Raw genomic sequence first — 27,574 nt, forward strand, 5'->3', positions numbered from 1 at the left:
ATATATGTATTGAAATAAGCTTTTTGAAATCTAATGAACATTGTCCCCGATTTAGATCATTCTTATTAAAATAACTCTTATTTTGTTTTGCATATTTGTATTTCTATAGCGCATATTATTATTTATAACATTTATTCGTTTTTCGTCGTATTATCACGTTCACAGCCACATAATATACGTTTGAACACATTAAGAAACTTATTCTGATTATCCAATGCAATAAATTAAAATATGAATTCAATTTTTGTTGTCTGTTTTTATTAAGAGGACGTTATGGTTATACTCGCATATGTTGTCTTTGTCTAAATAATGTAGATCATAACAAATTTTCGTTCAGCAGAACACATTTTGTGATGTTAGCCTTAATATTAGAGTAAATTTACCTATTGTCAAATTTAAAGTTAAGAATATTATTTAGGGCATCTCATAGGCTTTTATAGGTACCTTAATTTTTAAGCGAGTTATGAGCATTATAAAGTTTTAATATTTTACATAACCATAACTTACTTGAAAATTAAGATATCAATAAAAGCCTGTAAGTTACCCTAAATAATATTCTTATTTTTAAATTTGATAATAGGTAAATTTACTATAATATTAAAGCTAAAATCACAAAATGTGTTCTGCTGAACGAAAATTTGCTATGATCTACGTTATTAAGACAAAGACAAATATAGATAATAATGCGAGCTAATACTTTATAGATTGAAGATACAGAATGTTAAATGGCGACAAAGACGACAAAATACTTTAAAATCTTTTTTATACTTTTTTTTTAATACCGTATTAATTAATCAATATTTTTACATAATTTTACATAATACTTTTACATATTAATACATTTTACATATTTTTATATAATTTTAAACAAAATTTTAAGTGCATATTTAAGTACATATTTAAAAATAAATACATATTTTATAACATATTACAGCATTTTTAGAAGCATATTTTGAGGATTTTTGTGCATATAAATCCGGTACCTAATTATTATTTACAATTAAATATTGTAATCTATTCCATGTATTTTAATGTAAGACAAATATAAATGTACAAAATTGTTTATTACAGAATAAATATTGTACATGTAATAATGCATAAATTTTTCTAAAGAAATACTTAAAATATAAATTGTATTAGCTAATAAAATATTATTTATTTTATAATGAAACAAGTCATGGTTTAGTTATCAAAAGGAACAACAATAATATTTTGAGATGTAAATATAAAAATTATTTTATTTTTATAAGTCACAAGTCATGTTTCATTTTTTATTTTAAAGTTAGTTTGTAAATTTATAGAATATACACAAATGCTGTTTAAATCAAGTAATAGTAATATAAATGGTTTCACAATTATAAGATTAATATTTGCTATGATGGGATACTTTAAACATCAATAATTAACAACATTTTTAATTTTCCTATTTGTGTTCCAATTATTATTATGGACGAAAATAATATTAACTAATAATTAATCATATATTAACCTAAAAACTAAAGGTTAAGTTTAAAACATAAATATTCAATCATAACTATTACAAAAAAAATTAATAAAATTAAAAACAATTAAATAGGAATTTAATCTTAAGATATATTGACAATTATTGGTATAGATGATATATTGATTATACCTAATATCTTATTAGTACTTAACTTTACTAAAATTATACATACAAAATTTATTTTAAACTAACTTGTTAAACAATTAATAAATATCTTTTTAATACATAGGTGTTAAACTTCCATCCCATGTCACACAACTCAATTAGTTGCTATTTATTGAATTGTAGACATATTTTTTCGTATAATAATCAATCGTAGTAGTTCATATTATCAAGTATGGTTTCAGTCTGGAATTGATTAGGTACTCGAATAAAATGTTTTGTGACATCTTTGAGCAGCGAACATAAATAATAAATTGAAATGTGATCCTAAAAATATTAAAATTAATCAATATTTTTGTTTTTTATCTTTATTAAAAGATACCATTCATGCGAATCTCATATAGGCAAAATAAATAATTTTGTTTACCTAAATAAAATACCAAAACAGTGTATACAAATACAATTTGATTGTCAGTTACAGTTCGTAACTTTTAACCTTTTATAGTTTTATATATTCTTATATTCTTACATATGCTATAAAATATACCTAAATTTGAACATGATTTCCATACATTTTATATTTTTTTCAATACATCATAAAAATGTATTAATAGGTAACTGATAAATAAATAAATTAAAAAACGAATAATTTATCGTAGTGTACAATCATTAGCTAAGTAATCATTAACTATTTTAAATAAAAAAAAGTTATAAATTTATTTTTACAATATGATGGCAAGTGATACTTTTATTCTTAAAAGTCTCAACAAGTGTCGCCGGGCCGGTCTTATAGTGGGGGAGAGTAGATCGTCCCTTCTCCTATGTGTAAATACGTATAGTGATCATAGTAATTAAAATATAAATCATTTATTATAAATTAAAATTATTTCATGTATAAATAGACTATAAAGTAACTCAAAAAATTATATCTCATGTATCTATCAACCGAAATATAGTAGGCTAGTTGTGAAAGTATATTGTATACTGAATTGAGATTTGTCTTACTCCATGGAACCACCACTGGATGTAGAAGGGATACAATAACGTAAGTCTCATTTTTTAGTTAAAATTTATAAAAAAAAAAAAACAATGCTGAGTAAAAGAGATGGACAGTTTGAACTTAAAACCCTTATCAAATATTATAATTGTTCACGTCTTTTCATTATTTCTAAATTATTGTGAAAACAACTTTATGGGGACATATTGTATAACATTTTCAAACTTAATTATAGTATTTAAATTGAAAATGTAATCTATAAAGTTTCTAAATCAATATAATTTTTAAATATTCGTTAAAATTTGGTTTTATATTATTTTAAGTAGTTAGCCTTCCAAAAAAATAGTAGGTACCCTATTTACGTCAGTAATTTTCGAGCCGTTCTATAATAATTTGATAGGTAATTATAACTGTCATACCAATCATAACAACATACCATTGAGGCATTAATATACTTGATTATCCAATAGATACATATATAAATGTCTTATATAGCATATAGTTCACACATATTCATTTTAAATTAAGTAGGTTTTCTAGTTTCAAAACTAAGTAGCCAAGTAGGTACATACACCTAATCAAATACTCTTATAATATTAAGTCAATGTTTCTTTCATATTTTTTATACAAATTCAGTATATTGATAACAGTTTTATGAATATATAATGTATACATAATAATATTATTATACATATTACATAATTTAAAATATTTTAATAGCAATTATAATTATTATAAAAAAAGTCGATTTGTTTTTGGGTTGGTTAGGTAAACTTTTTTTCTTTTCATCTGGTTTTTAAACTTTTACTTAGGTATCTTAATATCAGTGTGATATAACACATAAACCTAAGCTAAAATATATCATATTTTGATTACTTACCGATTTGAGTAGCATAAGCACAAGTTCCATTTAGTGTAAAGAGTTTAAATGGGGTTATTAACTATATTACATTTATGATTCCCAAATTCTCGATGTCTCCGCTATTAAAAATAAAAATTCAAACAGACATTATACAGTTTATTTCTTTTTTCAAATTAATTTTAAAAAATTACCCGACATTCTTCGCTACAGTATATTGTTAAATAACAAAATTGGCATACCATTGTTCCTATATTGTAACAATTGTCTGCGTCACACTGAAAAAATATAAAAAAAACTATAAAACTTAACCATTATATTTGAATGAAAAATCTTATAAGTTTATTTTACGCTTGAAAAATAATTGATTTTTTAAGTTAATTGAACTCGTATGCACGTTTACGTTATAATTACGAGCATTTTATTATATTAATGTACATATATTAATGATTAATACATTATATTAATTAATATGCCACCTAGTCTTTGCTGAAAATTATTAGCATATTTTCAAACACTTGCTTAATAAAGATTATTCTCTGTCGTCCGAAAAACTTGTTTTATGACCTCTTTATTTTAGGTTGGTGATCTTACCGAAATTTCTTTTAGGATCTTTACCCATTTTACCTCACCTACCTTTTATTTTCATACCTAAATTTTATTCATCTATCAAAAGTAGTCTCAGATTTCAATCATATAATACCAAAAACCAACCTGGCTTACTAATAAGGCTTAATAATTTTATACTAAAAGTAATATTTAGATACTATGTTAGTTTTAGATAGATTTGAAGTTGTTAGTCAAGTTGAATTGATTTTTCCAACTTTTATAAAACCAATCAATGTTGCTATGCTTGAAACCTCCGAAATCGGTAGTCCTATTCGATAATTCTATTCGAAGTTTATAACAAAATGTATTACCATAAACAGTAGTGTTCCAAAAGGTCTTGACCTAGATTAGGTTGCCCTATATGCCAAATTTCTGCCTGAGAAAGAAACCTGGGAATTTCAAATCTCAATGAAGGATACAAAGACTTAATAGTTACGATAAAAGTCCAAGAAGTATCAAACTGCAGTGAAGTTGATGACGATAATCAACCTTACAAAAGCGTCGTATTCTTATCAGAAAAACAAACAGTAACCATCAAACTCATAGAAGAAAAAGGGTAGAATAATCTGGTTTTTAGATTCTGGCGCAACTGACTACATTATAAACTATTCTTGTCGAATGAAGTGTATCAATAATACAATCTCAATTAGTGTTGCAATGCGCAACAAAAATCTAACTGAATCTTTCATAGATTATAAACATACTCCAAAAATAAGGGTATATTGGATAGAAGTATCCATATATTTTAAAAGATAAATATACTTACATAAGAGAAAAAGTTTAAATCCTGGGGTGGCTGATTGCTGGGAAGTGTTACATTGGTATTATATGTGTTATTTGTTATATTTATATTTAATTGTGGTTGGTGCTGTACGTTTTTAATAAAAACTGTTGTATTATTAGGTCTTAGAGCAGGAAACACTGGAATAGTATTTCTGTAATTATCCACTTGTGCTGGAGAATAACTAGTAGTAGCCATTCGAGGTGCTTTTACGGGGTATATTGATGTACTAGAAGTACAAGGACCAATTGTTTCCGATGCATTTCCAGTATTTTTTGAAATACTGCTTCTCAAATTAATTTCCAAATTTGTATTAGTAGTCGTTACTGAAGTACTATTCCCGATCAATCTTCTATGATATGTAGGTCTGGAACTATCATAAAAATTAGCTAAATGTTGAGTAGGTAATGTATAAAAAGTAAATTTCAAAGGTTATCTAATTAAACATGCAATTAAATATATTAAATTAACAGTTAAGTAATACAGCAAACAATACATGCAAATTTGTTCAAACGATGTATTAAAAAATTAATTTAATTTATAACAGATGATAACAATAAAACAATTTCAATGATTATATGATAAATAATATAATTCATGTACTTGTTATTTGTGTTGGTAGATGTGGTAATTATTCCATGTTGATCCCCGTTTCTGTTTGTACTTGAATTTTTAATGGCACATTTTGCATTTTTCAAAAAAATAGCATGTGGATCTTTAAACTTGCAACTATTACGACAATTTAATGTAGCTTCGTTTATCAATGTTATAAAATCTACTTCCAAATTTTGAATTATGGCATTTATTATGACTTGGTAATAATTTATTTTTTGTTTAGGCATGAAAAATATTGCCATACGATTTTTCATGAAATGATCGTGACGGCCAGCAACTTCTACTAATTTAATCAATACATTACACTGTGATAGAAATGTTTTAGATTCTATGCATTCGATTAGCTTAAGGAATTTTGACTCGCTTCGTTGAAGATTTTTACTAAAGAACTGTACAAGATTTTTAAAGGTATTATTAAAATTCAAATGCGAAACATGTAACTGTGCAATGATATTTAACATGCACATAAATAAGATCTGTGTAATGCGGTCAATGTCAGGATCGTCGATAATCGATAAAATCGACATAACATTATCTTGGAACTTTGACACAAGAACAAATTTATGATAATCATTTATACAGTTTCTTTTTAATCTAAGCACTTGCTCGTTTTCACATAATAAACTTACATTTACAATATTCGCAACAACGACTATTGTTTCTTGAACATTTTTAGTGAAATATTTTTCAAATAAATATGTAAGTTCATGCAAAGATATGTCTAATTTTGGATGGGAGTTTAATAAAGATGTTTTGTTTCTAGTAGTGTATGTATTGGTTAAAGGTACATTAAAAATAATTTTATATTTTCTGAATAATGAAGGTTCTATTAAGGTTTTTGGATCTCGAAACTTTATTTTTCCTATCAAATTTTCCGAAGATTCTTTTGAGTTTTTAGAGTTGTCATTAAATTCAGAGTTGGCAGGCAATTCGTTTTCTAATTCAATATTGTTTACTACTTTCTTCATTATCCTTTTCGATTTATTAGCTGCTTTTTTATTTTGTTCTTGAAAATTGATTTGTATTGATGAAGAAGGTACCGTCAAGTTATTAAATGGATTTTCTAATTTTATATTGGCTAATGATCGATTGGCAGTAGGTTGTGAAGTGTTTGATTTAGGCACGTTTTGATGGCTTGACGAGGGTCCTTGGAAAGAAGACGGCAGGTCATGATTTTTATTGATTTTTTTTGTTTTTTTAGTTACAGTATTATTTTGTTCTTGAAACTCAATTTGTGTTGACGAAGAAGGTACCGACGAGTTACCAAATTGATTTTCTAATTTTACTTTTGATAATGATAGTTTGGCAGTAGGTTGTGAAGTGTTTGATTTAGGCACGTTTTGATGGCTTGACGAGGGTCCTTGGAAAGAAGACGGCAGGTCATGATTTTTATTGATTTTTTTTGTTTTTTTAGTTACAGTATTATTTTGTTCTTGAAACTCAATTTGTGTTGACGAAGAAGGTATCGACGAGTTACCAAATTGATTTTCTAATTTTACTTTTGATAATGATAGTTTGGCAGTAGGTTGTGAAGTGTTTGATTTAGGCACGTTTTGATGGCTTGACGAGGGTCCTTGGAAAGAAGACGGCAGGTCATGATTTTTATTGATTTTTTTTGTTTTTTTAGTTACAGTATTATTTTGTTCTTGAAACTCAATTTGTGTTGACGAAGAAGGTATCGACGAGTTACCAAATTGATTTTCTAATTTTACTTTTGATAATGATAGTTTGGCAGTAGGTTGTGAAGTGTTTGATTTAGGCACGTTTTGATGGCTTGACGAGGGTCCTTGGAAAGAAGACGGCAGGTCATGATTTTTATTGATTTTTTTTGTTTTTTTAGTTACAGTATTATTTTGATCTTGAAACTCAATTTGTGTTGACGAAGAAGGTACCGACGAGTTACCAAATTGATTTTCTAATTTTACTTTTGATAATGATAGTTTGGCAGTAGGTTGTGAAGTGTTTGATTTAGGCACGTTTTGATGGCTTGACGAGGGTCCTTGGAAAGAAGACGGCAGGTCATGATTTTTATTGATTTTTTTTGTTTTTTTAGTTACAGTATTATTTTGTTCTTGGAACTCAATTTGTGTTGACGAAGAAGGTACCGACGAGTTACCAAATTGATTTTCTAATTTTACTTTTGATAATGATAGTTTGGCAGTAGGCTGTGAAGGGTTTGATTTTGACTTGTTTTGATGGCTTGACGAGGGTCCTTGGAAAGAAGACGGCAGGTCATGATTTTTATTGATTTTTTTTGTTTTTTTAGTTACAGTATTATTTTGTTCTTGAAACTCAATTTGTGTTGACGAAGAAGGTACCGACGAGTTACCAAATTGATTTTCTAATTTTACTTTTGATAATGATAGTTTGGCAGTAGGCTGTGAAGTGTTTGATTTTGACATGTTTTGATGGCTTGATGAGGGTCCACGCAAAGAAGAGGTCAGGTCATGATTTTTCTTTACTTTTTTTTTCACTTTATTTCTTTTTAAGTATGACAAATCAAGACACTTTCTCTCTATGCGTGTCCTCAGTTCACACGTTTTGGTCTTTCTGAAATTTATTTAAATTATAATTTACTTAACAAACACATATTTTGATATTAATAAAAATGCTAAGAATGGTGTTGATGCATTACAATATTTCCAATGACAATTATATTTATATTTGTCATTATTAATGTCTATATTTACAATTAAATATAATTGTACAATTGTATTTTTACAATAAAACTTCTTGGAAGTATATCAGAAAAACTCATTGTCGTGAAAGTGTAAAAGTGGTGTTTTTATACTGATTCCAGAAAACCTACATAGAAAACATGGTGTGTTTCGGGGTTCTTTATATACTTATCTTCCTAATCTCATTTTTAGGCTGATTACCACTACCTAATTTCATAATTTTTTTGTTATTTTTGTATTTTTAATACTTACTCCTAATAAATATAATATTTACATTTTACGGATGCTGCATATTGTAATAAGTAGGTTCAATATTTAACGGCCTATAATTTTTTTATTAAATACCGACCAAGTAGTATAGTATAGTACCTAGTTTGTGATCCAAAGTTTAGTTATGTATTTATTAATTTTTCTTTATTAATATACCATTGTACAGTGTACAATGTACACTATAAATTTTATTAATTCATAATACCTTCCAACAAAGAGTAGGTTCTGACAAACAGACGTTTTTAAAATATCTTTTCGACTTCAATAAACACACTAAATTACTCTCTCATAAAAATAATGGTAGTAATAACTAACAATAACAATGATTGCAAAAGTTTATATTACTTTTTTTTCTTGTTTCTTGTTTTTTATTGTATAAATAATGTTTACAATAATTTTTTCACATTTGATTTATGTATAAATAAGAATATATTTATAACGATACCAATAACAAAGTTAGTAAATATAATATCATAAATGAATATGCAGATATTTCTTATTATTAATTATTTTTGATAGTGAATAATTTTTTATATTCATAATCTAATTTATTAAAAATAATCACGGGCCATAATATTTTGGAAAAATGATTATCGCGGAAAGTACACATATGGACCATAAATTTATAAAGTTAAAAAATATTGAACCATATTAACATGGACTATAAGTCTTGAACTTTAAAGTAGTAGACCATAAACTTCCGGAAAGCAAATATGACCATAAATATCCAGAATTTGAAAATACATCTTGAACGCAAACCAATAGAAATATAAGTATATTTCATTATTTAGGTACTATAGAAATATATATATATATATGAAACCGCAGCACGGACACAGGGAAATCGCGTTTTCTACTTGTTCGGGTAGGTGTACAAAATTGTACAAAATAAAGTACATAATACTGGATAATTTTTATATTCAGATTCTAACATAGCAGTACTGGGGTAACAGAGCTGTCTACTTTTTTAAATTTACTATTTAGTAGGTATTTACAAATTACAACTATATCAAAAAAAATTACTCACGAAATCACGACCCATTAAAAATTTCTGGGGTATTTACCCCACTTGCCATACGTGATCGGCGCCACTGCATTGTCTTTTATTTATATTAATAAAAAGCAATGTTTGTATGTGTAGGCGATACACATCAGCACAATCTATTTGAAATTAGATACATAGATAATCCTATAGGTAGGTAATCAACAATATGCACTTTGCACTTAGGTGCTAATTTTTTTAATTTTGTATTTTTAAGAGTGGTACATCCAGTGAATTATTGCCTCATGAAAAACAAATATATTTAATAATACAGTGAGTTCCGCTTAGTGTGATCACTGGTTTATAGAATCAATCTTTTATTAGATTCACCAAGTACCGGATAATTGAATCATTTTTAAGAACACTCTTATCGTTTTAATGGTATTTCAAACTTTCACTAAAAAAAAAAGAAACAAGAATTGTTATGATAAAGTTTAAAGGAGCTATTAAAAAATATGTCGAAAACGATTTTTTCAGTTGTTCCAAAAGTTATAGGTACAATATGTACATATATTTTTATTTACTTATTTTTAAATAATTAAAAATCATATAATTATTATATTAACTGAATATGGATTTTAATTACAGGCTAATATGAAAATTAAATTAGTAGATTCTCAAGTACAATCAAAAAGAGATAGTTTCTTCACTTTATTTTATTTTAATCTAATTTTAAACATACATATAAATATAAAATCATCAATAAAAAAAGAATGTTTTATGGAATCAACCGGTTAATATAATTAAAATGATCTGAACTAATGTGATCACATTAAGCGGAACTCTCAACTCGCTGTATATTTTGTTCGTATATAGTCGAATGCCACTGGTTACATACAATTAAAATAGTTATTATAATAATTATACCTGCATCATTTTATACGCGAGTTGTATATTTTTTCAAAACCGCTCAAATTAGTACGTTAAAAGTATGTGTAGGTAAATAACATTCAACAGAGTACTTGAAAAGGTAAATATTGTAGTGAAATTATTTAATTGGTCCCAGACACTGCAGTGCACGATCAACTAGTATATAATAAATATAACTATATACGTATAATAGCTATACTCATGCTTTTATAACGACGTACGATATTATGTACTTATACCTTTTATGAGTGTAAAATTTTTCGTTTCATATATTTTATTGTTATTTACCTACACGTTTAGTGACAAGGCTGACAACGGTCACGACCATAATTTCTAGGGTAGGGTCCGTCCAGTGGCCCATAATACCTACATATTATATCTTCCAAGAATGAAAAATATTTTTAACACACTATCTTTTCCCTTATCTTTTGTAACAAATAGTATTCTTCCTGCATTCCACGAAACATATAATATACATTAGCGTCGGACCAGACGACGCCGATCGTTAAGATCAATTATCTTGCAGCCCAGACAACCTATTGCTCCTTGTACGGATTAATATTTTGAATACGTATTGAACAGACACATATGCCATTAGCAAGTATTTTAATTTAAATTAAAGTTTTATTTTCGCCGTTATTGTATTTCATATTTACATGTACACAAAATATTATAATGTATTATACCGTCAATACAAATAGAATATTTCCGTTTATTATGTATAATCGTATAAAAATTATTAAAGGAAATCCATAATAAAGACTATTCTTTTATTAACTATTTACATTTGATTATAATAGTATTCTGTAAGTAAACAATTAAATGTATCCAAACATATCCAAAATTAAGTCGTAAATTATTTTGGATTGGTAGCGTTTTTCTAAAATATAGGTACATAATTTATGTACCTAAACTGATTAAATTTTTGAAACCTACTCAATTTTGGCAATTACTATCTTAAATCGTATTTCAATTCCACCTTACTATAGAATCTATGAAATTATGAATATTTTAATTTTAAACGATTTAATTTAATGCGTATTTTTATCTTGATCTATCATTATGTAAATATATCGATGCTTTGCAAGACACTCGAGGTAGTGGCGGCTTTAGAGTAAGATTTTAGGAGCGACATAAACATCACAGAATTGTAAATTTTTTGATATTTTATAAGTATTATATACTTATCTTATTGAAATATATTCAAATGCTTAAAAATCAGAGGCATATATCGAATTCGCCGGACACTGCTTACCCCTCTCCCTCCTTATATATATATGTATTTTAAAATATATATAGTACATATTATGTATAAAATGATAATAATTGTATGATTCAAAACTATAATGTACATTCTAATTATTACGTGTATCACACGAGAATATATTATAAAATATATTGTCTAAATTGTATAAAATGAATTGACTTCGCTTAGTAAATATTTTTACAACAAAGTTTTCTAAAAATTAGATTTACAAATTGACTATTTTGAAAAATATTTCAAAATAAATTATATTTTATTTTCACTATTAAAAATAAATATAAAACGAGTCAATATATTTTATTTTATTCCGTTTGTATTGCTACTTTTTTATTATGCTAAGTTCACTTATTTAAAACATATGTCCATATTGCCCAGAGTAGTTACATTTATATTTTATTTATATTAATTTTATTACACATTTTATACTATATTCACATACACGTATTGACGTATTAATTAGAATATATATTTTAGTTTTGAATTATACAATTATTATCATTTTATATATTTAGGTCAACATTAATGGCAGCTCGTTAGAAAACATTTTAAAACTGCACCTTCCCTTAAAAAATACCGGCTACTTGTAAATAATAATTAATAAAAATTAAAAATATATTGAAATATTTTTATCCGAATTAAATAATATATCATTTATTTTGTTTATTATTATTGAAGGCTACAAAATCTAAAACCTATAAATATTTATTTGGATGGAAATATTATTTTAGTTATTTATACGATGGTCACTGATTCAATAAAACTGCCGACCAATAGTTTTAATCGTAATATACAATATTGTCATGGGTTGGACGGAATAACCGGCGCATTCCAAACGGCTCCCGTCTATTGTTTGCTTATTCCAAAACAGCTCTCGCCAAAAAAGGTTTTACGAATAGGTAAATTCCTAAACGGCTCCCGTCGAAAAAAAATTTAGAAACCGGTAAATTCCCAAACTGCTAACGGTATTACCAATTTGAACTTCTCTAAGTCTCTAGCATAAGTAAACGAATTTTACGATTTTTTATTTCAAAAACAATAATTATTACCTAATTTTGTTATCACTTATCTATTTAGTATATTGAATAAATTATGTATCTTGATTGTTATTTTTTTTCAGTAACATGTAGGACGTAGATATTACTATCGCGTACTGTATACCGGTATATCATATTTTTAAATTTAAAACGTTTAAAACTGAATACCGAAAATATAAGATATATTGATAATATCGAAACATTGAATATAATTTCTATACCAAAATTATATATTATACATACTCCTGTACTCGGCAAAAATATCCGTATGGAGTATATAAAAAATTGTGCCAAAAAAATATACCTTTAATTTAAATTTTTGATTTTTTTAAATATTTTTATATATACATACATGTTTTACATTTTTTGTAACTTTTAAATTTAATTCACAATAATATGATAGCATATGCTTTTTTATATAATTTTTATAATTTACTTAGTGTTCACCAATACATTTTTAACCATACCACTTTTGAGACAGTCTGTATGAATTGAGAAGGAATTTGTGTTATAAAATACCGAAGCCATTTGGGAATTTACATTATCGTAAAACCTTTTTCGATGGGAGCCGTTTTGGGAATTTACTTTTTTGTAAAACGGGAGCCGTTTAGAAAAACGACTAGGGGAAATAAACCACGTAATCTAGACGATATTAAAATTAGGTTCACTATACCTAATGGCTAATACTATGTATTAGGTATACAGTTTACACCGTGTCGCTGTTGTAAAAATGTAAGGCCACTAGCCGTAATAATCTATTATACATTTAATAATTATATTTTTATATTTTTGACATTTTAATATTTTACTAAAATTATTTTCAAAAAACCAGATAAAAGATATTTTATTAACAAAGTTCAAAATAATAATAATAATTTTAATTTTCAGTCTCAAAATATTTATCTACGAGCCATTTCTAATAGTATAATAAATTACTTTAAGAGCTATATCAAAAAAACAAAATATCGTGCAATATACATATTAGTATTGAGTGTATATACTAAAAACTGACAGACCACAACCTGTCTACGCTCGAATCGTTTTTCGTGGACAATAATATTTATCGTTGAAATTAAATTTAACATACCTATTATACATTGATTAAGGCCGTTAGAATCGTATCTAAGAGGAATCCAGTGGGGCCGGACCCCTCTTGCTCCGGAATTCGTTAAATAGTTTAGAAATGTTTAAGATAACTATTTTTTTTTAATACAAAATAAATTTGCAGTCATAAGTGATGAAACTTATTTGACCTATTTGACACGTAATGTAGAGCCCAGCCTACCTTTTAAAATTTTAAGTTGAAACTACGTTTGATTATAAATTATAATTTATTCTACAGCAAAATGGTTAAAAAAAATTGAAGTTCTTCAATTCGAAGAAATAGAAAAATTAAGTTAGACGCCCCTTTTGTAAGTAATTTTAAGTTTATTTATGGAATTTGTAAGTTATTCATAGCATGGTTGAGACCAGAATAAATCGAAGAGAAATGTTAACTTCACACTAAAGCTCAAATATAAATAATATAACAACTACTACCTAATTACTATTGTAAATGTATTAAAAAACAAAAAGACAATAATTTAAATTACGGAAAAATAATCTTGAAGGTAAAACAAGAAAATGAAAATAGTTTGTGCAAATAAACATATTACCATTATTTAATTTATACCTTACAAGTATGTATGTATTATGTTCCATACTTAAAATCGTACAAAATATACCTATATATAATATGTAGTAATGACGGTGCATTTTGGAGGACACTTAAATAAATAGTGTAAGTAGATCTTAATGTAACAATGCGATATTCTGCAGTTTTAAATTAAAAACGAGATTATAATTTAATTTTATAAAACCGTACAGCTATTTAATGCAGAAAAACGTTTAAACGAAGTATACAATAATAAATTATCAAAACTAACTAAATAATTACGACCATTTAAATAGCTTTGTAGACTATAATACCATAGTTTAAGTTATATTGTTGTGGAATGCAAACTACCTAATATCATTGAAATTATCTTGATGAAACACCATTAAAATATGTATTCAATATTATGGCGTTTTAAGTCTGAACGTTTTTTAATGATATAAAACATCCGTCCTTAAACGTCAAATTATTTTGCAGGTATAGATCTATTAAGCGGTGTGTTCGAATTGGTTCCCGAATTGCTAAAAACTGTGGCTTAATAATAATAATGATAAACAGTAAAAATGTATAACAAACATTTTTAAAAAATTCAAATCAACTGAATTCGTTACTTTTATATCCGCCATTTCTATTTTTGTTGAAATGATTCACAGCAATTAGTAGTTAATTTTATATTACTGGTATATTCAGCCCACATTGTTGGTTTTATTAACAATTATATTTAAATTATTTAATTTTAAATACGACTTACATGTTCTTTGTACACATATCCAACGTGTAATATCACCTGTCAATTTTTATTGAAATTCAAATTTATAACCTTATAATACGATTAGTTTTTTATTTTTTTCACTTTACATAAATTCCACATTGCACAAATTTAACACTATACGTAAACTCAACGGTTATTGCGATGTATTAATATTACTGAATGTCGTAGCGACTAACGAGTAACGAGTAACTATCCGTCCATATCAATAATATAACAACGATTTTATCACGGTTTTTATCTTAATGCCAATCTATTTTATATTATCTATACTTATAATGATGGGAAATTCAAATATTTGTTTTATAATAATATTAAATATTTCATTTATATATTATATTATATTATATTCTATCGTATTTTGCTTTTTCGAAAGTCTATATTGGGAACCAATTCGATGTCAATTGTTAGGTATGGTAACCAATTCGGATGCAGTCCTATTAAGCACCGGCCATTATAAATAATATATATTGTTAATGTGATTAAAGTATTAAGGGACCGCTACATCAGCATTTATTTTCTCTGTCTATCTCCCACATAATATAGGAACAAAGATAGTCCGTGTTTCCACGATTACAACTCTCTGATTCAGTCTAGGGCAAAAGCACTTATTATATATTTTATAAAGAAGAGTATTTCCTATGCAATGACCGGATAGATTTTTAATATATAGATTTTTTATAAATATAAGCATGTTTTAATATAAAATAATTTCGATTATTTTTAACCATTAATAATTTATTCAAAATTGTAAATATTAAAACAAATGCTGGTGTAGTGGCCCCTTAACTATAGTATAAAACGCGCATTAAACATTTATTTTAGGCGTGAAATGGCAGATATATTTTTGGTATGTACTATACAGTCTTCCTCAAAATATTAGAAAAATGTAAAAATGTTTATTCGATTTTTTGTAAATGTATTTATATTATATGAGAGGCAATCGCATATACTAAAATTGTAATTTTTATGAAGGTTGTTGTAGAGTCTAAAATATGTTGTATTGTTATATTCCATACCGTATGGCGTATGGAGACCATACCAAGTTTATGAGGAATCCTTTAAGTCAAGTTTAAGCCTTCTAATTTCTACATATAAGTAATAAATTATCAGCTACCTCTACAAAAAAATAAATGAATAAATACGATACAACTCTATTTTGTACAAGACTATCTACGTGATTTAGTAGGAATTATTATAATAGTAGTTCTAGCATTATTTTATACGGTTCCTAATTTATATTTTAGTTATAAAATATAGTTATAAATAATCTCGGATTGTGGTAAATGTGAACTCAAATACTTCTCCTGCTTATCTGGCTTATCGTAATATTGTTAATACAAACCCATATCATCGCATTTAAGCGCGAGCGTATATTGCGTTATTATTATATATATTATATGGCTAAGCAGTAAATAAGAAAAAAAATCTCGTTCCGGGAAATTAAAATGATACATACCGTAATTTAATATCTTCGAGTCAATGTACAAATTAATACAAATATGAAAATATACAATAATTATTAGAATATCTGATGATTTACTAATCAGAATAAAACAGCGATAACGAATAAAGATTAATATTAATGCACCGAAATTATAAATTTAATTTAATGAGTTTCGTAAGCAATAACGTAAAGTAGATCAATAAAGAACATTGGTGGCATATAGCCATATAGGCTATATAAATAAATATAATGGTAATCGGGAAAAAACGACAAGGGTAAAAAACGACACGAAAAAAACGATTAAGTGAAAAACGTTAATTTCGGTTAAAAGTTATTAAAATAATTGTCATAAATACAATTATTTTTAAATTACATAGAAATTCAAAAACACGCTTATTGAAATAAATTTTACAGTTATATAATTTTTTTTAAATGTAAGTTACATATATGTATGTACATTTTATTAGAAGTAAAACTTCAACATCACAGGTCATTAGCCTAAAGTTATATTTGTATACCTACACAATGATACACATATGTTGCGATAAACTAAATTAATATTTTGATCGTTCGAAGTGAGTACATGATAATTTACGGAAATTTAATAATTAACTAAAATAATTGACTTTTTATACTATATTTATACTTTAAATTTTTATTAATGCCTATTTGAAATTTTAAAGTTAACTGCATTTAACGTTTTTTGTCGTGTCTGATACTATTCGATATGATATCTATATAATTTATTTGTATTATTATTATTTATTTATAAAATTTCGTTTTTTTCTAGATTCGAATATAATATTAGGTGGAATCTTCATAAAATAAGACTTGAAATTTCTTTAAAAAAAACATCCGTTACTTTTGTACTTATTTAAATAACTATGATTAACCAGTGTGTACTTAATAAAAATTAAGTAAGAATACAATAGTTTTTATATCTGTTGCAGAAAAATAACTTAAAATTATTTCATTATATAGAGAATTTTGTTAAATAGAAATTTGTTTTATAGAGATTTCGCTATATATATATATCTATGCATTAGTTAAAAACTTATCACTCTACCTATTTATGGAATATTATATAGGTATGGGTTATGACAAGGTAATATACTAATATACTAATATGTACCGAAAACAAAATAATTGAAAAATACGATCGACTAAACAAGTACTAGGTGTTACTAGTAATAATATTATAAAAAGGACATAAGGTACTCCATACCTTATTTATTCATTTACTAGAAAACGACTTTTCTACTGTTTGAAATTGAACTCCTTCAAAAATAAATTTATAAATTTTAAATGTTAACAATTTTAAGATTTTAATAATATTTAAAAATGCATTCAGGTCGTTTTCAAGTAAATTTCATTACTAATTCAAATAAGTTTGCACATGCCACATAGCATAGATATGCAATTTGCGATATATCAATAATGATACTTTCAACCAAAAAATAAAATAATTAAAATTCACATAGTGCGATATTGACTTATTTGAGCACTTGCGAGTGCGCTCAGCTATTTATTTTCTTTCTATATAGTCTAATAATCACATTTTAGTTATAACTTTATAAGGCACACATTTACACAACCCACACGCATGCTCATAAATAATTGCCTATGTTAAACTCCTTAAAAACGATCACTGTCGAATCCCCATAATAGTTTTCCATCTACAATAATAATAAAGATGCATTATACTAGAGCTCTAAAAGTTCCAAATATGCCGCCAATATATATTGAATAAAATGTTGTAATAAGAGAAAATATATTTTAGTTATTTTAATAAATAAACTAAAAAAATATTTCACAAAACCCCTCCTATAATGGTATTAAACACATGAAACAAAATATTACACACAAAGTTTGCATACATTTCATTCATCAATCACATTTATAAAATATTTCTGAAGCAATATTCTAGAATATTGTTTCAGAAATATTTTTTAGACGTTTTATTTATTATAAAAAATATTGTTTCAGAGCCTTATTTTAGATTCTGAATGAAGTGAAGAATGTATTGATTTTACAATGATGTTTTTTTTTTGTGTCTGTCATCACGGTTTGGAGTAGAAATAATTTTTTGATTTTTGACTTCAGTCCTCTTTGAAAAGGAAAATTCATCTAGTTGGTACTTTGGAGGGGTCAAAAGTAAAAAATTGCCTAGTAGTATTCAAATGCGTTGGGAAAACCTCTGAAACCCCATATTCTCTAGCACTTATAAGTGTATGAAAAAAGTTCCACAGATTCTGGCATTTATTCAAGGCTTGTGTCCCTTGCATTTGCTACACTTTAGATTTATTATACACACACGTTCGATTTCACGTAACTTTCATTTCTGCATCTACTTTTTATCTTATTTTTAATTTATTTTATTTTAGCTTTATTACAAATATTAACACATTTTATACAACATAACATACTTTGTTTATAAAACGTTACACGTTTATATTTCTCTTTTGTGGAGAAAATCTTTGAATCATAAATACATTTTGAAAATAAAAGAAAATAAACTATAAATTGGTTTAATTATTATTTTTTTTTTTTACTATGCTATTATGTTAATGAACATATGTTACGAAAATCAGTCAGAAAAATGTCATATCCATCCCAAAAACATTTTTATGTTAAAAAAATGTATTCTACAATTATTAAAATATTTGTATCAGAAGAAATTTTACACACAAATCCTAATAACCTAACAAAATAATAGATTCAAGCAATAAATAGATTAATAAATAAAAATTCAAAGATCTTCTAATTTAATTATGTTAAGGATCCCGTTTATATGTTTTATCAAATAGACCTTATATATATTAATTCTACATTCAATCCTAGTTATTGGATAAAATTTTTGATAACTTGAAAACATATATTATTTGAATTCTGTACAAACTCATTAAGTTTATTTTTATTTTTATTTTTAATTTAATCTTACAAGATTATATTTTAGAATTTAGAATTTTAAAAATTCTAAAATGTTAATAATGTTTAAGTGAAAAAATCCTTTACCATTTAAAATTTGTGAAAAATTCAAATAATATGTTTTTAAAAATTGTATCGGATAAATGTACTTAAAATAGTATTTTATATTATTAAAAACAATAAGTAGTTAAGATTTTAAAGATAATACCTATTTACAGTTGTTTTAATTTTAACTACCTAGAAAATAAATTAATATAAGAAAATTATTAAGTAAGAATTATCAATACTAGATACTTTAATATTAGTTGAATATACTAAAATTTTTTTTTTGCTTTATGTACCATTTAGCCCTTTCGTAGCTTCTATTAATCCCCTCCACACGCCACGATCAGTAGTGGTCTCGATGTTTGTTGTTCTGTCTATCATTCTTATATCTGCATTGACTCTATCTTGTCATCGCTGTCGAGGTTTTCCCCTGAGGCGCTTACCAGTTTGATTTAAAAAACTGAGTCATAAACATGAATAATATCAGTACTTTCTGAATTATGCTTCCTTCAGCACGCCACACTTAGCCCACCCATTCTAAACGCCTGGATTTCAGAAAACATTTAATATTTGGTTTATTGTACAGAGATTCTAAAATCTAAATTGGTATTTTTTCTTCTTTCATAGTCCCTTGTTAAATCGTTTCTGACAGGTCCGTATATTTTTCTCAGTACTTTCCTCTCGAAGATAAGAAATTTCTCCTCATCCCTTTGAGTCGTCGACCATATCTCACAGGCATAAGTTACTATTGGACGTAAGTAATTTATGTACATTTTTATTTTGTCACCTATGATAGCATTCTTCAACTTAACAATTTGTTCAGTGAAAAATATACTCGGTTCGCCGCGTTTATTCGGAGTTTGACATCATTATGCATATCATTTTTATGGTTAATGTTAACCCCCAAGTACTTAAAATCTTCGACCTGTTCGAAGGTGTATGGTCCGATTATCAAATTGTTCTTAATGGATGTGTGGCGTGTTATTAGCATGTATTTTATTTTATAAAACCCATTTTTCGACTACATGCAATTAATTTTTCCATTATCTGTTGAATCTCCTTTTTTGAAGATTGGACAAATGATTGCCACATACCAGTCCGTTGGTAATTTTTTCCTAGTCCATACGTTATAAATTTACTTGTTTATTTCAATTATTAACTATTTTCCCGCGAGTTTTACTAACTCCGAATTTATATTGTCTTCTCCAAGTGTTTTTTTATTTTTTAAAGTATTAATTATAGTTTTAACTTTATCTAATGTATGTTTTATGATTTCTGGCTCCGCCGTAATAGTATATTATTTTTTCGTGGGGTGTGATGTTATCCTGTATATTGTTAAAAATTCTCTTAAAAAATTCTATGAAATATATGACGATTTTCTCAGTATCAATTATGAGGTTTCTCCGATCTTCCTTCATTGTTGACGTTGTTGCTTTGTAGCCTTGTTTTACAGATTTGCACTTCCCAAAGAATAATCTAGGATTTCTTTTGAATATTTCAATATCCTTGATAAGTTTCTTTTCCGCTAATCTTTTATTCTGTCTTAATATTTTACTTGCTTGAGCTCTTGCCTTTGATTTGCCTGTATATTCTTTTGTGTAGTGTTTTGTAATACGTTAATTTAGAGCACACTTTTCTTATTAAGTATACCAACCAATTTACTTTGATACGCTTGGATTTCTGCTGGAATTTTTGTTTTATCAGTGCTGAATTTTTTAATCTTGACACATTTTTTTCTTCTTCTTCCAGTTCACTGATAGCTTGGTATGAGGTTCGCAATAACCAGATAATGATCAGAATCTCCATTTGCTCTCCTATAGTTTCTCACATTGGTTATGCATATTTTATGTCTTCTATTAATTATAACATGGTTAATCTGATTTTTAGTTTTTGTAGCAGGAGATATCCACGTGTGCTTAAAAATATTCTTTCTCGGAAAAAACGTACTACTTACTACAAGGTCTTTCGATGACGTAAAATCTATTACTCTTATGCCATTATTATTCGATATTAAGTGCAAGCTTACCAGTCCTATAATAAGTCTTTAAAAAGGTTCTCTTCCGATCTGAGCGTTGAAATCCCTTACTAGTATTCTTATGCAATTTCTGGATTGGGTATCACATACCCTCTCCAGTTCTTCATATAATTCACTTTTGATGTAATTATTTCCTTCTTCGGGTTGGGGCATAACAATTTATAACTACAATATTCCATAAATATCCTTACAATCTTAAAATTCACAGGCGAACATATACTGGCGTAAATCCTTTTACATATGGTAGTACTTGGTCACTGACCATGAAACCTACTCCATTTTCACGTCTACCGGTTGTCGATCCACTAAAGAAAATAATGTAATTTTCAGATTTTACATTGCCATTGCCGGGCCACCGTATTTTTTGTAGTGCTACAACTGATAGTTTTTATTTTTGTATCTGGTCTGTGATAATTTTCAAAGCACCTGACTTAAATAGAGTTCTTATGTTCTATGTACCTTTCCTTAATCCATTGCTGTCTTTGTTCCATGTTCTGTATTGTATAACCTGAGGCTTATTTAGAAGATTCACAACAAATTGATTTTTTTACCCAGACGGGTTTTTAGCCCGTCACTCAACCCCAGCCTGGTGGACCAAATTACACCAATCAGTTAAGGTCAGTGAAGGGCTACTGCAGTGCATTTATTAAAGTGCACTGGGCGATGGGAATGCTATATGAATATACTAAAGGTATAATCAAAATGAATAATGAATATTACAAAATTAAATAATACATTTTAAAACTAAAAATGAAATTTCACTCAAAACATTCTAATGTTATACTTCTAAACTTAATTATACACATTTCAAATTTTCTAAAATCCTCTTACGTGTACTATGAGATATGAGTTATGACTGCGAGTATGATTTAACTGTTATTAATATTGAACAATTATTTTAATTATTTGAGTTGTTTCAGAAAAAAAAAATTAAAATGAAATAATGAAGCTAACCATTAATACTTTAAAGTTTCATTATTAATTACTTGAGGCCTTTAAAAAATTATATCTACTATTTAAAAATATGAAATAAAAGAAGTTTTGTAATTTGTAAATAATTGACAATAATACAAAATAAAAATAGTTTAGTTACATCATTTAGTAAAATAATAAATATTCATAAATTAAAATACTTACTTTGTCAATACATTAATGTCTTCTTCTGATATACGTTTGATACTAACATCACTACCTAAAGACACCACTTTGTTGTAAATGATGTCAACTTCCTTTTTGTTGAAATTAGACATTGTTTCTGCAAAATAAATCATAATATTAAATGAACCATACAGTTATTACTGTTGGAATTGGCAGTACAATAATAATCATTTTTCATTCTATATTTTCGTAAGTGTATAGTATACAACTACATTATTGATGATGAGTATGAAAAATAGGAGTGCACCTAAGATACACATAACTGTAGCTTGTGGATGTGTACCAGGTTTATATAGATTAGACATAGATTCAAATGATATGTGTGACATGAGTTTTAAAAGAAAAAAAGAAAATTACTAAAATATAAAACCTAAGGAAGTAATCAAATTTCTTATTATTTAATTAATAGTTAATACAATTCTTAAATCGATAAAAATAATGTAATATACTTTTTTTCAAACATAATTATAAGAGAATCTTGAACGATTAAGAAATCGAAAATCAATAATAAAAAAAGTTAGGCGTGTCACAGTGGTGTGAAATTGGCATTACATTAATAGCAGAACTTTCCAAAATATATCTAACAATGTTTAGATAGACTTGTTAGACATTGTTGGAATTTGTTGGAGCCCCCCTTTTTTACTATACCACCTTTTATTTTCTAATGTCAAATTCACACTTACCATAAATAATATGCTGTAATCGGTCAAAACCTCTGAAAAATTTTCAAATACACTTGTTGGACATTGTTGGATTACTCCCAAACTTTGTTGAAGTTTTTTTAACGTTAGAACTTTAGACATTTGGGCTGCTAACCAGAATCGGCTCAAAGGGTAGGCGACATAGGCACATGCCTAGAGCGATATTTTTCAGAGACAGCATTTAACATTTTTGTATTATAAATTTGATGTAGTATTTACATATAAGGGGCAACAAAACTCAAGATTGTCTAGGTGTATTTAAACACTTAAGCCGGATCTGCTGCTAACTATACTCTGACACAGCACAACTTTATGTCAGCCAAATTTTACCCCAATAATAAAGTCAAGCTTTATTTGTTGGACACTGTTAAACCATTCCGAAACTTTTTTGGACATTATTATCGCCGTAGAGCTTTTACAAAATTTTTCTGCCAACATCACGACTTTATGTCAGCCAAATTTAACACTTATAAAAAATGTCAGGCTTGATTTTTAAAAGTTATGCTATAAACAGAGATTAGACTTAATATAGATACATTTTTATTTTTACTGTCAATCAAACTTTTTTAATGTTTTATTATTTTAAATTGCCAATACTTGAATGCATTACTTATTTATTGTTTTAGTAATCAATAAAATAATAACAGCTTAAAAATGTGTAAAAATAATTACATTCAACATAAATAATATTTCGGTTATTTCATAATTAAATTAATTATAATAAAGTTGATTAAAATAACTTTAGGTATACAATTAAAAATATCAAAATTTTAATGATACATGAGTAAATTAACCAAATAGATCAGTTATAAAAAAAAAATCAATAAAATAATAACAATTTGAAAATTAGTAATAATAATATTAAATTTCAACATAAATAACATTTCGAGTAGGTATTTAATAAAAAATGAATTATAATAAAGTTTATTAAAATAATTTTAGGTATACAATTAAAAATATGAAAATAATAATGATATATGAATAAATCAAAAAATGTTTATCCATATTAAGTATAATCTCTGTATATAGCACAACTTTTAAAAAATCAAGCTCTACATTTTTTATAAGGATTAAATTTGGCTATCATAAAGTCGTACTGTTGGCAGCAAAACTTTGTAAAAGCTGTACCGGCGATAATAATGTCCAACAAATTTTTTAAGTGGTCCAACAGTGTCCAATAAATAAAGCTTGACATTTTATTTTGTTTAGTTGGCTGCACAAGTGTCTAAAGCTCTAACGTTAAAAACAAAATCTGAGAGTAATCCAACAATGTCCAACAAGTTTGTTGGATATATTTCATATAGGTATCTGCCAACTTTATAAAGGTTACTTATTGGTACATTGCAAGCGTGATTTAATGAAATAAATCGGAAAAGAAAAATAATAATAAATAATTGATAGTTTTCGCAATTTCACAAATATTATCTAGAAATTGTTATAAAAAGATTTTATTCAATACTATGATTTATATTTCATTTTTTTTCTATATTTTTTTTTTTATAAGTCAAGTTTATTTTACATGTTTTTTTCTTATTAATTAATATTTAAAAAAACAGTTATCTGTATAGTTTTAATTAATATGAAAAAATCAAATGAGTTATTATATTATGTTACTCATATAATTTTGTCTATAACTATAAGTTTACTATTATCTACACAGTTTTATGTATGTATTTATTTTTTTAATGAATAAACAATAATTGAACCTCAATTATAATTTATTGTAAAATATGTAGGCCATATTATACTATACAAACATGGTAAAAAATACTTATTGAATTCTGAATGAAGTTAAAGAATTAGGGATAATCTAACTATTATATGCTTTGGATATCTGTTCACACTTCAGAATAAGAAAGTAAGTACTAAGTAAACAACTAATAATAATTAATTAATACTTTAAAGAGATCATTTTTGATTTGGATATTTATTATAATAATGATATAGAATTATGTATACGGAGTACGGATACATATTTGGATCATATTATTATTCCAATATTGACAATTACAACATAATCTTAATGTATATTTTATAAATGTATAATATATAATAAATAAGTATAAAAAAAAATTAAAAATAAGATAATAAAATTAGCACTTTAGCAAATAATAGTATAATATTATACTTATTAAAAAATGTTAAATTAATATTCAACAAAGTCCGACAAGTATATTTAACCATTGTTGGAACAATTTAAATAATATATTATAATGCCAGGTGTGAATTTTGTAGTACATCTTTTAACTTAAAGTAAATTAAAAGAGGGCACCAACAAACGCCAAGTTTCCAACAATGTTGCATTATAAAATAAATGATGGGATGGTTAAAAGGGGGGCTCCAACCACCTCCAACAAGTTTCCAATAATGTCTAACAAGTGTATTTGAACATTGTTAGATATATTTTGGAAAGTTCTGCTATTAAAAGTGATAGTATGCTTTTAAAGAAACAGTTATTTATTGATGAAACTAAAGGAAACAAATCAGGAATTTAACATAAAAAATATAAATTAAATTCAAAATAGATTTTTATGTTTTATTGCTATTTTTTAAGTTCCTGCTATTGAATATGTAAATCCTAGTACTGCAGGAGACAATCGCATCATTCAAATCGCTGTATTAACATATCCACATCAAATGACTTTTAAATTGTCTTACTAAAAAATGAAATGAACTGTTATAATTTTAATATATAGAGATTGACTAGGTAATATATTTTTCAGATTTTCAAACATTTGTGATAATAACACATTAACTCACACAAATATATAATTGGTTTAATTAATGTTAATCAAATAACTCAAGCAAATGTACAAGTTTTTTTACTCGATCGTTTGAAATTATTTAATAATTCGATTATTTCTATAAACCATCAAATAGTATTGGGTTTTGACTAGCAAGAAGGCACAATCAATCAATCTATTAGGTATTTTTACAACTATTGCATGAACTACCGAATAACATACTATTGACTAACAGCGTTGACAATTCTATTAACTTTTCACTTCAATGTTTTCTGTTTAGTGTATTAATTCATTGATGTTAATTATTGTTATTATTTATTTGCAATGCAATGCAAGAATTTTTCTTCTATTATTTAGAACAGTGACCGGCAACTTTTTTGCCTTTTTGGACTCTCGGGCCACATTCACGAATTAAAAAGTTCGCGGGCCGGATAAAAATAAAAATTTTACATTCTTAATTTATTTAATATACTAAATTAAAAAACTGTCTAAAACTGAAATAATTAAATAAATTAAAAAAAAATTTGTCATTCTAAAATTTAAAGCGGACCGTATACATTAGCGACGTGAGCCGCCGGCTGCAGACTATTGGTTTAGAAGCATTTTTTTTAAAATAAAAACTACTGATACAGAAAACTAGTCAGCTAGGCACCAAGCTTTGGCACAACTGTGAATAAAAACCCGACGATTTTCCCGGCGCAACGGAATGCAACCGTTTCGTTTTCGGTCGTCAATGTCGTCCAGTCGTTTAGTCGTCTACGCCAGTGTAGATATAATTATCGTCATATGTTGTTCATACACGAATTTCCCACCTACGTGTCTCGTTTAATTTAGCCTATAGGTAACAATAGTAGCTGGCATGTAGGGGGTAGGTACCTGTGGGTATAATAACAATACATAAAGATCACAACGGCGACTTACATGTTCGTGATTGTTTAATGCAACAATAGCAGGCGGTCAGTCGACTGGTCACGGTTTTCGAATTGCGATTTGCTAAGCGACGGTGGCGGCGGCGGCGGCGGCAATAATATTTATTGGATGGGATAATGGACGACTTGAGAGACAATGGTAACGCTGGTGAAATGGCTGTTGATAGAAAATCGACTACTCTCGGTACTGTTGTCTGTTGTCAGTGTGTGGCGTGCAGTGAGATGATGATGGAGAAAGGGAAGGGGTAGCGTTCTTACCCGACGCCAACGATGTTTATTATTTACACTCAAAATCTATGATGAGGGCGACACTGATGCTAACGCCGTCGTTATGGTTGCTATTCATTGGACGTTGAACGGTATAGTCGGAAGAGAGAAAGGTAGGGCGGGGACGTGCGCTGTTGCCAATGTTCACGCGTTGCCGCGATGGCTAATTGCGGTGAATGGATTGTGACTGAACCACGTAGATCAATGCTTATCTACCATGGTAGTGGTACTGTTTTTACGATTTTGACGGGACGCCCAGGTCTATACTAATT

At 26.8% G+C, this 27,574-nt stretch overlaps 1 protein-coding gene across 1 annotated transcript; it reads right to left on the bottom strand.

Moving 5' to 3' along the window:
• Positions 1-1,739: 1,739 nt before the first annotated feature.
• LOC113558586 lies at positions 1,740-27,148 on the bottom strand. Its single transcript, XM_026964081.1, has 6 exons — positions 27,028-27,148; positions 22,641-22,758; positions 4,838-5,225; positions 3,657-3,740; positions 3,484-3,584; positions 1,740-1,933 (listed from the first exon to the last, which is right to left on the bottom strand). Exons 2-5 carry the CDS (start codon positions 22,751-22,753, stop codon positions 3,528-3,530), a joined length of 642 nt encoding a protein of 213 aa, XP_026819882.1. The 5' UTR covers positions 22,754-22,758; positions 27,028-27,148; the 3' UTR covers positions 1,740-1,933; positions 3,484-3,527.
• Between the last annotated feature and the right edge of the window lie 426 nt (positions 27,149-27,574).

The sequence above is a fragment of the Rhopalosiphum maidis genome, chromosome 3 (genome assembly GCF_003676215.2).
Source record: "Rhopalosiphum maidis isolate BTI-1 chromosome 3, ASM367621v3, whole genome shotgun sequence".
Taxonomy (NCBI): domain Eukaryota; kingdom Metazoa; phylum Arthropoda; class Insecta; order Hemiptera; family Aphididae; genus Rhopalosiphum; species Rhopalosiphum maidis.

Coding starts and splice junctions, on each gene's coding strand:
- LOC113558586 (XM_026964081.1), bottom strand. CDS start 22,753: ATGTCTAATTTCAACAAAAAGGAAGTTGACATCATTTACAACAAAGTG. Junction 3,741..4,837: donor ATTTAAACTTTTTCTCTTAT/GTAAGTATATTT, acceptor ATATTTTTTCAG/TGTGACGCAGACAATTGTTA. Junction 3,585..3,656: donor ACTGTAGCGAAGAATGTCGG/GTAATTTTTTAA, acceptor TATTTTTAATAG/CGGAGACATCGAGAATTTGG.